General features: G+C 43.0%; 1 protein-coding gene across 1 annotated transcript in view; it reads right to left on the bottom strand.

Annotated features, from left to right (window-relative positions):
* Window positions 1-12,627, bottom strand: part of prss12 (serine protease 12) — a 245,954-nt gene that overhangs the window by 63,213 nt on the left and 170,114 nt on the right. Inside the window, exon 9 of the mRNA XM_041180818.1 lies at window positions 5,373-5,578. Within this exon, the coding sequence (XP_041036752.1) occupies window positions 5,373-5,578 (206 nt within the window). The remainder of the gene's footprint in view (window positions 1-5,372; window positions 5,579-12,627) is intronic.

The raw sequence follows: 12,627 nt of genomic DNA on the forward strand, positions 1-12,627 counted from the left end.
TACCGCACTTAGTGCAAATCTGGGATGTTTCTGCCTGAAGTTTCAATAAGACTGGTTGACTCACAATGTGACTAACATCTGGGTGGGTTATTGAGAAATCCATGGAATCTGTTTTGGTTACATTTGGCATTTATTCTGTAGTGTGGTGTGTTCGACCACAGTTTGCCTATTAATTCACAAGTACTTCATACTTACCCTGAATGTTAAGAGTACAAGATAGATGTTGTAAATTGTTTTATCTTTCTGAACTTGTTTATTTTTGTTTATTCAAAGCCCATGGAATCTAATGGTTCTATTCCCTTAATAAGTATCTTGAATCTCAGTTCTGCTGAAGGGTCATGAGGACTTGAAACGTCAACTCTTTTCTTCTCTGCCGATGCTGCCAGACCTGCTGAGTTTTTCCAGGTAATTCTGTTTTTGTCTTGAATCTCAAACTTTGTCTACTTTGAACACAACCTTATTGGTCCCTAACCGGATTGTCCCCACAGCCTGGAGTCTGGCTAAGGATTGTAACAGATTATAGAGAAAAATCAGGCAGGCAGGATTGTGCATCTGCAATAGGGCCCGGCTGATTTCCTTCCTGTTATTTTAAGCAGACAGTGGGTAATCCTCCTAGCCTGAGTTTCTTCTATTCACTCCAGGGATTTTTTATACCCAAGGGCAACTAGGGATGGGCAATAAATGCTGGCACAGCCAGCAAAGCCCGCATCCTATGAATGAATTAAAAAAAAATAGCATGACAAACTGAAATTCTGCCCTAGCAACTTTATGGATGTATGTAATGGCGCATCCAGCAACCAGTTCCTGTTTTGCTGAGTTCAGATCAACATCCTTCTCTGCCCCTGGAAGCTGTATCATTAAAAAGGGACCAGAGTCCTGATTTTAATCTAACATGCCCATTGAGAATGGGCTTTGATTGGATCACATCCCACTTTGCACTGTGCCTATACGCTCCATCAACCTCCAAGATGTCACAGGAGTTTGCAGAAATTTTAAAATTTCAAATTCCAGTCATTTCAATTTTCATTGGAGTTATTGTCACATGCTGACACACTGAGCTGTATATTATGAAGTGGGGGGGGGGGGGGGTGAGTGGCTCGCTCCCCCTCCCTCCCAAACACCCCGGGAAGCAAAGTTGGTGCGATGCTGACTCGCTGCAGGCCAGCCCACCCTGCAGCCTTAAGGTGCTGCAGGCAGGCTAAATTGCCTGCCAGTAGGACTTCTGCCCCTCAATGGGGAGGAGGTTGTAGGAGGTTCCACCTTCAGGAGCTGCCAGCTAATTAGATTGGCCAGTCGCTCCAGTAGTCCCAGCAGTGCTAAGAGCGCATTAGTGGGTGCTTCCGGGACTGCAGTCAGCCACAAGAAGAAGGCGCAATGGATCCTTCAGCAAGGTATGTCTGAAGCCCTGGGGAGGGCTTGGCCGGCCAAGGGAGGGGGGGAGCTGAGTCGGGGGAGGTGGTGATGCGGTGCAGGTGGGAGTGGTGTGGGTGGTTGGTTTAGAGAACAGGTGGGTAGGAAGAAAGGGAGTTGTACTATCTTAGGAGTACTGCTCCCGATGTGCAAAGGACACCCCCACTGAATATAGGACACGCCCTTCCCTCCTGCCTGACTGTCCATGCCAACTGTATTATGGTGAATTATATTATCGGGGTCAATTGGCTTGTTAACAAGATCAGTTGAACCTTGATTATTTATTTAAATATGACAGGCCTGATTTGGCGCCCGCCTGCCTACTGTGTTATGGGGGTGAGCTCGAGGGCGGGCGGGAAAGTGGTGGGGTTGGCACCCTTCCTATTTTGCATGCCCCCTTCCCCCCCCCACCCCCTGACCACCATAAACATGCCTGGCAGAGGCACATAAAATCCAGCCCACTTTTCATAAAAATTGTACATTTTTGCACAGAAAGGTCCAGAACTATTATGTATTTTTAAATATAGAATGTTAATAATACTGCATTCACAACATTTAGAGATGTGGTCCACAAGTAAGAAAAATGTTCATGTTTCTAGCTGCCTGAAAACCTGCAGACTACATTTGCAGTGTGATGTTAACATCATCATGGCCATAAACTGGTACTTATAAAGCTCTTTGTCCTATTTGTTTGAAAGAAAAATAGAGAACTCCTTCACATTTCTTTGCTGCAGGCCACCATCTGATTTTGCTGTCATGAGCTTCCTGAGTCTAGGCCGTTGAAGCAATTGCTTTCTCCGTCAACATTTAAACTGCTTCCTCTTTATATGTTTATGCGCTGCTACTGCCCCAAGTCACTGCATTGCCCTTTCAGCTCTGAAGACAGGGCAGTGTCCATGGGGCTGCAGATTCCTTCGTGTTATCAGAGCTCCTCATGATTGATTAATGGGAGTTTCTGCAGATCAAAACTAGTCCTACCAGTCGTTCTTCAATCCTGGGCATCCTGTTATTATGCCAAATTTTCATGTAGCAAATAGTTCAAGGGCTGTTAAAGCTTATTCAGTGAGGCAGATATGCTTGGATGTCAGCTGAGGCCAAGGCTGCTACTTTTTGACAAGATCAAACCTAGCCTGGGGGACAAGAGAGATTGGAACAGAGAGTAGGATTAGAGCTCAAATTCTGATGCTTCTTTCCTGCTGATAAGGGCTAATTGAAACCTTAATTCTTCATGACTCCATAATTTAATGCTCCAAAGTAAATGGTAGAAAAGAACTGCTGTTTTAAAATCCAAACACTTATCCAATATTTACAGGAAAGCTGGGAGGGAATGGGGGAGCCTGGTAGCAGGGGTGAGGAAAACACAAATACCCTGGGGACTTGATGGTCCTACTGAATGACAGGTCCATAGTTTAACTTTTTTAACTCTGATTCACCCTTGGCAGTTTGACAGCCCGGCCCTGATGGGAGTAGGCCGGAGCCTGGATTGATTGGGGATAGTCTGCGAAAGCCTCCAAGGGAAGTACTCCTGTCCCTCCCCACTCAAAGGAATGATATGAAAAGGACTTACCTACTTTGTTCAGCTGCCCCCATCTGCATTTCACTGCCAGGTTTCCTGAGCCCTGAGAAACCTGCCCAGTTAGCACCAAATTTAAATGCAACTGCACACAATGGGAATCTGATTGAAATATTATAATGCACCTATCAAGAACAGGACACAGGCATGCCACACAACTCTGTAAAAGATGTCAACAGCCATTATACAGCAGGATGGGATCATATTATGAAAATTAACATTCTAACCTCCCCCTGCCCCATAACTCCTTGTCATGTAACACCTATTGGGGTTTAGTTTTCATTTTGGAGAAATTTTGGAAGAGTTGCAAAGGAAACAAATTGGTTTGTCAAACCAGTTAGGCAGCTGAACTTGAACCTGTGACCTTCAGAGCTGGCAGTACAGCAGCACAGTCCTACTACAGCCAGCCAATCACCTGTGGGCGTACTTTTGAAGGATTTTCAAGATATGGTGGCTCATCCATATCAGTGACCTATTAGTCTGATTAATGATGAAATGAGCATGCACTGCAGAGACACAAGGCCCAATTTTGTGATAGTGGCAACATCTGTACCTGGGAAATGTTGGCTAGCTGCTTCAGCCAAGCTAGCCCACAGAGCAGTGAGGCAGCAGCACACAGGGTCAGCTCATCCAAATAATTAGCATAAACTGTCAGCGGCTGGGAAAGGTATAGACCCCTCGGGCTGTACGGCTCACAATGAATGTATGCATTGAATACAAATTATATTATAATTGTATTGAAGCACCTCAGAGTGCAGCAGGATGTATGTTGATAACTCCAATACTATTGCACTCTCTGACTGTCTGTAATGACCATATTGAAATGATTGTAATATTCATTGATTGTATTGAAGCACCTTGTGATCCATGTGTAAAAATTGAATCTGACTGCACTTTTTGTGATGGCGATTTAGAAATGTTTTGTAATGTTCTTCCAGATATTTTCTGAATAAAGTATATTTTTCCAAAAAAAAATAGCATAAATTCTCAGCACATCTTCTGCCTTATCCTGGAGAAAAAAAATAATTGTTGGCCAGCAATTTAAGTTTAAAGGGATGTAACACTTAAAAGGGTAGGTGTCTGCCAGCAAATATCACTTCACCTTCATAAAGTTTACAATGGGTTTTAATTATTTGTCAGCCTTCACCGAGGCATATTGTGACCAAAGTGATGTGTAACTTTATGAAGTGGGTGCAAGGACTTTTACATTGTTTGGCAATTCAGGCAAGTGGTTACAGTCACTTTTGATGGTCTATTCAGTGCACTAGTGTCCTCCTCAAAACCCTGCTCTTGAGAGCCCTGATCAGCTGTTGCTGGTCAGTCTTCAAGAGAAGTGGAGGCACCAAAGACAGGCCTTCTCTGGAATGTTAAAGAAGGGCTGCCTTGGCCAGCAAACATCACTACGAGGCTAGTAACGGATGCATATGTGATGGTCTAAAATGAGATGCAGAGATTTTTGTTGAGGTTCATCCCAAGCAGCTCTGTAATGTAGGCCTCAGTGTTCTATGGGTTGTTCCCAGGGGTCAACTGCTGCTGGAGGATCATCAACTCAGTGAAAGACGCTCTTTGGTCTACCCTCAACCTGTTGGTCTTCCAGTGAAAAGAGCTGTCAATGAGCTAGTTGATGGTCCTCCAATTGCAGTTGATCTAGCAACACCATTGCAATTCCAAAGTAGTTCCCTTGCTGACCACATTACAAGAAAGTTAGCTGCTGGTAATAAGACCGTTTTGAGAAATATGTTGGAAGATAAAACTTCTGTGAAGCAAAAAATATCAAAACCAAAGTCAAAATCTTGCAATAAAATAGCAGGCAAGGCAAAAGAATAAGCAAAGAAATATTTTATGACCAAAAATGTTCAAGTGATTCTCATTTTTAAAAAGCTCCCTCCTACATGTCACTCAGACACTGAAATTCCCATTTTAAATCACCGAGCAGCACTTTACGGGGAAGGTGAGTAGAAAGCTGTAGGATCCAATGAGGAACCCATTTATGTCATTCTCCGAGCAATAATGAGACATCCATTTGCCATCAACGCTATCTCGGAATCCACGGTGCTTAAGTTAGCACATAATGTGGTCCTCTGTAAATTACGCCTGCCCAATTTCTCAACGCGTGTTTACCCTTAAGGTTCAACTCGGCACTGACAACAGTACCTTATAAAGTTACCTCTTTAAGGTAAAAGCAATTTTGCTTCCACTTGTTCTCAGTTGTGATCGAGATCAGGTGGCAACACAGGGGAAGATAACCTCTGTGCACTTGGTGTAGTAAATGTGTCAACTTATTTATAGCGAGACATTTATAATTTTACAAAACCTACTGCTCAGAGGAAATCTTCCTCCACAATAATTATATAAACTAATCTAGTTAATAAAATTCAAAAACGTTCACCTATGTCCCATAGGTTTCCTGCTTTTTTGCCACTATAGTCACAGATCACACTTGCATCCTCACTATGTCGACAGTTGTGTGTTCCAATGTCTTGCTTGATGCAATCTGACAATGTTTGCTCAGTCCCAGTGCATTTCACATTATCCATATGTATCGGCCCCACACCATCTCCAAAATAAGCCAGCGGCCTTGCCTTGGCTGGGCCCCTTAAAGCAAAGCACATGTGATACAAAAAAGAAGACATCAGACCTTACAACTTATTTTATCATTAACACATTTTTAATATAATTCTTTTCAAAAAAAATGTCACACACTTGAAATTATGCTTAAATCCTATACACTGTCAGGCCACCCAGGAGATGGTTTCCTGCTTTCACTTTTTGATGAGGATGGTCCAGCATGATGTTCCAGATGAGCCAAGGGAGAAAAATGAAATATTCCAAACCAAATCAACAGTTGATAGAATGTTCTCAGGATAGTTTCTTAGAATGGCACATTCTGAGCCAACCAGAAAGCAGGCTACGCTAGACCTGGTATTGTGCAACGACATAGGGTTAATTAATGATCTCATAGTGAAGGCACCCCGAAGGAAGCAACGATCATAATATGCTTAAGTTTTACATTCAGTTTGAGGGAGAGAAGTGTGGGTCCAAGACTAGTATTTTAAACTTAAATACGGGCAGTTATGAGAGCATGAAAGCAGAGCTAGCCAAAATGAACTGGCAAATTAATTTAAGGGATAGGTCAATAGAGATGCAATGGCAGACATTAAAGGGGATATTTCAGAATGCACAAAATAGATACATTCCAATGAGAAAGAAAAAGATCCAAGGGCAGGACCACCATCCATTGTTAACTTAAAAAGTTAAAGACAGAATCAAACTTAAAGAAAAAGCATATAATTGTGCAAAGATGGGGGCAGGTCAGAAGATGGGACAGAATATAAAGAACAGCAAAGAATGACTAAAAGTTAATTAAGGGGGAAGAATTAGAGTATGAGAGAAAGCTAGCTAGAAATATAAATATGGATAAGAGCTTCTATAGATACTTTAAAAAGAAGAGTTAACAAAATGAACATTGGTCCTATAGAAAGTGAGTCTGGGGAATTAATAATGGAAAATAAGGAGATGGCAGGTGAATTGATTGAACCAATGTTTTGCATCAGTCTTCACTATAGAGGATACGAGTAACATCCAAGAAATAACTGTAAATCAGGAAATGGGAGGGAGGAAGGAACCACCAGGAAAGTGGTACTTAGCAAACTGTTGGAGCTATGGGCTGACATGTCTCTGGTTCCTGATGGATTTCATCCTAGGGTCTTAAAAGATGTGGCTAGTGAGATAGTTGATGCGTGGTATTAATTTTCCAAAACTACCTAGATTCGGGGAAGGTTCCATTAGATTTATGCAAAAGGAGGAGGGTGGGGTGGAGACAGAAGGTTGGAATCTATGTGCCAGTTAATTTAGTTAGCTTAACATCAATCCTGGGAAGCTTTTATTAAAGACTTTATAGCAGGGCACTTGGAAAAATTAAATGTAATTAGGCAGAGTCAACATGGTTTTGTGAAAGGGAAATCATGTTTAACCAATTTAATGAAGTTCTTTGAAGAAGTAACATAAGCTGTGGATAAAGGGGAACCAATGGATGTACTGTATTTAGATTTCCAGAAGGCATTTGATAAGGTACCACATCAAAGGTTTCTGGGGAAAATAAAAGCTCATGGTGTATGGGGTATCATATTGGCATGATTGAATGTTGGTTAGCTAACAGGAAACAGAGAGTAGGCATAAATGGTTCTTTTTCTGGGTGGCAAGGCGCAATGAGTGATGTGCCACAGGGATCATTGTTGGGCCTCAAATTTTTACAATTTATATAAATGACTTGGGTTAAGGGACCAAAGGTATGGTTGTTAAATTTGCAGACAACACAAAGATAGGTAGGAAAGTAAGTTGTGAAGGAGGCTGCAAAGGGACATGGATAAGTTAACTGAGTGGGCAAAGATCAGGCAAATGGAGTATAATGTGGGAAAATGTGAAATTGTCCATCTTGGCAGGAAAAAAAAAAGAAGCATGTTATCTAAATGATGAGAGACTTCAGAGGTGTGAGATGTGGAGGGATCTGGGTGTCCTAGCACATGAATCGCAAAAGGCTAGTACGCAGTTACAGCAAATAATTAGGAAAGCTAATAGAATGTTATTGCTTATTGGAAGGAGAATTGAATACAAAAGTAGGGAGGTTATGATTCAGTTATACAGGGCACTGGTAAGACCACATCTCGAGTACTGTGTGCAGTATTTGTCTCCTTATTTTAGGAAGGATGTAATTGTGCTGAAGCAGTTCAGAGAAGGTTTTTTTAATTCATTCACGGGATGTGTGCTTCACGCGCTGGGCCAGCATTTATTGTCCATCCCTAGTTGCCCTTGAGAAGGCGGTGGTGAGCTGACTTCTTGAACTGCCTCAGTCCATTTGGTATAGATACACCTACAGTGCTGTTAAGAAGGGAGTTCCAGGACTTTGACCCAGCGCCAGTGAAGGAACGGCGATATGTTTCCAAGTCAGGATGGTGACTGACTTGGAGGGGAACTTCCAGGTGCTGGTGTTCCTATCTATCTGCTGCCCTTGTCCTTCTAGATGGTAGTGGTCATGGGTTTGTAAGGTGCTGTTGAAGGAGCCTTGGTGAATTCCTGCAGTGCATCTTGTAGATGGTACACACTGCTGCTACTGTGTGTTGGTGGTGGAGGGAGTGAATGTTTGTGGATGTGGTGCCAATCAAGTGGACTGCTTTGACCTGGATGGTGTCAAGCTTCTTGAGTGTTGTGGGAACTGCACTCATCCAGGCAAGTGGGGAGTATTCCATCACACTCCTGACTTGTGCCTTGTAGATAGTGGACAGGTTTTGGGGAGTCAGGAGGTGAGTTACTTGTCACACGATTCTGAGCCTCTGACCTGCTCTTGTACCCACAGTATTTATATGTTTACTCCAATTCAGTTTCTGGTCAATCATAATCCCAAGGATGTTGATAGTGGGGAATTCAGTGATGGCAATGCCATTGAACATTAAGGGGCGATGGTTGGACTCTGTTGTTGGAGATGGTCATTGCCTGGCACTTGTGTGGCGTGAGTGTTACTTGCCACTTGTCAGCCCAAGCCTGGATATTGTCCAGGTCTTGCTGCATTTGGACATGGACTGCTTTAGTAAATGAGGAGTCATGAATGGTGCTGAACAATGTGCAATCATCAGCAAACATCCCCACTTCTGACCTTATGATGGAAGGAAGGTCATTGATGAAGCAGCTGAAGATGTTAACACCTGGAATGGGAGGGTTGTCTTATGAGGAAAGGTTGGACAGGCTAGGCTTGCATCGCTGGAGTTTGGAAGATTAAGAGGGACTTGACTGAAACATATAAGATCCTGAGGGGTCTTGACAGGGTGGATACAGAGAGGATGTTTCCACTTCTGCGAGGATCTAGAACTAGAGGTCACTGTTTAAAAATAAGGGTTGCCCATTTAGGAAAAATATGAGGAGAATGTTTTTCTCTCAGAGGGTTGAGAGTCTTTGGATCTCTCTTCCTCAAAAGGCAGTAGAAGCAGAGTCTTTGAAAATTTTTAAGGCAGAGGTAGATAGATTCTTGATAAGCAAAGGGGTGAAAGGTTATCGGGGATAGGTAAGAATGTGGAGCTGAGGTCACAATCAGATCAGCTGTGATCTTATTGAATGGCAGAGCAGGCTTGAGGGGCCGCGTGGCTTACTCCTGGTGCTAATTTGTATTTTCATACATAAGAATTTCTTTAACCCTGATTGCACTCCATTTTTCTTGCATATAGATAGGAAAATAAAGTTTTCCAATGTAGATTTGTCCCTGATGTTATCAATCAGTTCTCTGGTTTGGGCCTGTTTCAATGCATGACATAGCTCAGGGTGAAATGGGGAATTTATGTATTGTGGTATCACAACCTTATAGAACAGGGTGCAAGGACCAATAGATATTCTCCTGTCTCACACTTATTTATGCGTTTGTATCCAGAAACAAATCCTTGCTTTTGGAACAAAGACAGAGACCACAAAATTCAGAGGCATACTGCCCATGATTTTTCATTATTAATTTAAATGGGCAGAACATATTGGGCAATATGCTCAAAATTTCACGATTATGCCTTGCCTGGCAGGCAAGGATTCCCAGCGTTGCAATTTGACAACATTGGCCCAGTAAGGCTAGCCAAGGTTAGGCTGCTGGCCGAGTGCTTAGACACTGCAATCACAGAAACAAAGCCCAACTATTGCACAAATTGTACTGCTTAATAGTCAATAAGCAGTTATCTCTGATCTGAGGGCAATATAAGCCTCAAATTTGGTGCACTGACTACAAACTTCACTGCCTGGTAAACTAATGTTTCCATAAACTGAATAAAAATTAAAATCATTTGCTCTCTGTACCCTATGCTTACTGAATATTGTTAGCTGAAATTTCTATGAAGTAAATACAGTATATTATGGGCGGAATCTCATGGGACCCTGAAGCTTCCCTTAATCACCTATCCTTCAGGAAAGAGGCTGTCACAATGTTACATTTCTTTGAGCCTGACCTTCACGTAAATCTCTACTGCAGAAAAAGTGCTGCTCAAGATTGTGGTTATCGCACCATCCAATTTTCACACATCCTCATCCTCCAAAATCACCACTAGAGACATTTTCTACATCCGAAAACTACCCCACCCCCGCCCCTCAATAACACCATGGAATATATGAATAGGAAAGGCTTTCATTCTATTCATGTGTAGATTGTGCCAGACCACAGGATCAGAATTGTAAGTAAATTCACAGTGTCTTTATTTTGCAGCAATCTGTGGCACCACTATTAGCAAGTGGCCTGAGTGCAAAACTAAGAAGTAGGAAAGCTGCGTGCAAATCTCCTAAATTAAATGAATTTGGGTAATCTTATTCTAGTCCCTAGTAGCAACAAATCCACTTAATGAGGTACTAAATAGCATTAAAAGTACTCTCACTCACAATAGCTGGTGTATGAAATGCAAATGTCATACTTGGTGTGGCAGATGAGGAGAAGGAAAGGAGTTGAGACACATTTTTAAATCTGTGTAGATCTAAACTAATTTTACTTTTCTTCTGGCACTGCTTTATCTAGGCTGGCGGCGTTTGTTGCTGACTTTGGCTGTTCAGCTTTCAAGTATTGACATCGTTAACCTTCATGTGGAAAAATAAATCAAATTGTGTACTGCCTATAAGAGGACCTATGAGATGCACAAGAGCGGTGGCCACCCCAGAGCGTATTTGCCAGATACTACACTGGGCTGTTTGTGAAAAGGCCACCCAGAGTAATGCTAAATAGCATTTAGTAAATGTTGAAATAATTATAGCATATTTCAGCTCATTTCTGGAGTGGCTGTGATTGCCCAACAGTAACTTAATTCTGCAGAAAGCTGATGGAATTTCCTGTTGTGCATTCTTATTTCAAATGGTTTTACCAATCTTGTTCAAACATAAGGGAAACCCCTGGGCAGGCAAACATTCTCTCAAACATTACGACTGTTATATCTGACCTTTTATAGGCTTTTGTGGGGGAAAGTAATCCATAAAACAATCCCTGAACACTCATCTTTTGACAGGCATTTGCAGATTTCAGAAACATTTGGTCAGATTTTCTGACTTTGGCCAAGGTTCTGCTGACAGCATGAGTGCTATCCATAGCTTTGGCTGCACTATTTTGCATCTTGTTTGCTCCTCATTTGTTTTGGCAAAGGAACAATGCTTCTTTTAAGTTCAATTTTCAGGAACCTGTGGAAGCATTTTCCAAAATGCAATAGTTGGTTTTATTATGTTGAGCTCTATTTATAAGTTTTTCTCTCGTCATTGGTTTCTGGTGGCCCTGACATGCACCTTACAAAGAGGAGAGGATGCAGATACATTTGGGACCTTCCTACAAGCTGCAACATTAAAATGATGGGGAGGAGTTCATGAGGGAGCAGTGAGTGGAGTTGACCTGATCTCTACAATCTTCTAGCCATGCATGTCGCTACCCTGGGAGCTGCACCCAGATATTTCAGAGTTCTGTCATTGCTGCTTCTGATTCACAAGAAAGCCTGCCACAGAGCTGTGCAATTCATTGCACAGTGATCGGCATAGCTCATCTGGATCTAGAACCGCTGTATTTATGGAAGTGAACATAAACACTGCAGGAATTGTGTACCTTCCATATCAACTGAGGAAAGATCTGTCAAATCAGGCAGAAGCCACAGGCCTGATACTCACTATGTTTGGAAGGGGTAACAACTTCCTATATTTCCCTGTGGAAGGAAGCCATCGCAATATGCAGCCTGCCCTGGTTAGCAGGGTATGCCAGGAGGCCCATGCGGTAGTGTACTTCAGGTCAGCTCCATCTGGAGGATTTTTCGGATGGCGGGGTTTTCCACCCCACCACCTGAAGACTCGGTGGGGAATGCATCCCTGCCAATCATAGCAGCCCCACAGCCACTTAGCAGTCCAAGGAACGTTTATTGGCTGGAGGCAGGACTTCCGCCCCACACTCGAGTGGCAGTCCCATCTCAGAGAGCTGCCTGCCGATCTGATTGGCTGGCAGCTCTATATTCTGAGCAGTGTCGACTGCACCAAGGCCAGGGCTGCAACTACAAGCAGTTCACAGATTCAAAGTCCCAGAGTTCAGAACAAGGTAAGTGCAGGTATTGTCTCAAAGCGGGGAGGATAGGTGAGCCCTGAGGTGGGTGGTGGTCTTGATGGAGAGGCCGATGGGGGAGACGGAGAACTCTTGGGGAGTGGCATATCTTGGGGTAGTGCCCGATGTGGAAAGGGGGCCCTTGAGGGAGGCACCACCCACCCCGCTTCTCACCAAAGGCGCAGGGTGACCTGCTGGGCTTGTCTCTGCCCCTGAACTTCACCGACCAGCCTCAAAATTGAAGCCAGGCGGGAATTGGCCCTTAACTGGTTAAAAACCTGCTGGCAGGGGGCTGTAAAGCTCTGCCCCATAGTTTTCATGAAGGTAAGGGATTTATCATCAAGGATCACCACACGCATCGATAGCCATTAACCAGGAAGAAACCATACGGGGGAAATTCACCCTCATTATATCCAATGACAAGCTTAGCGGCTCAATGGCCTAATTTACAAGTGCATTGGGGCAACTACTAACATAGTCAGAGCCTTTAAAAGACAAGTCTAGCAGCTGCATAAAACAGGAGTAAATCCATTAATAAAGACATCATACAGGTGGAAGAAATGATTGG

This window comes from Carcharodon carcharias, chromosome 1 (genome assembly GCF_017639515.1).
Source record: "Carcharodon carcharias isolate sCarCar2 chromosome 1, sCarCar2.pri, whole genome shotgun sequence".
NCBI classification, from domain to species: Eukaryota; Metazoa; Chordata; class Chondrichthyes; order Lamniformes; family Lamnidae; genus Carcharodon; species Carcharodon carcharias.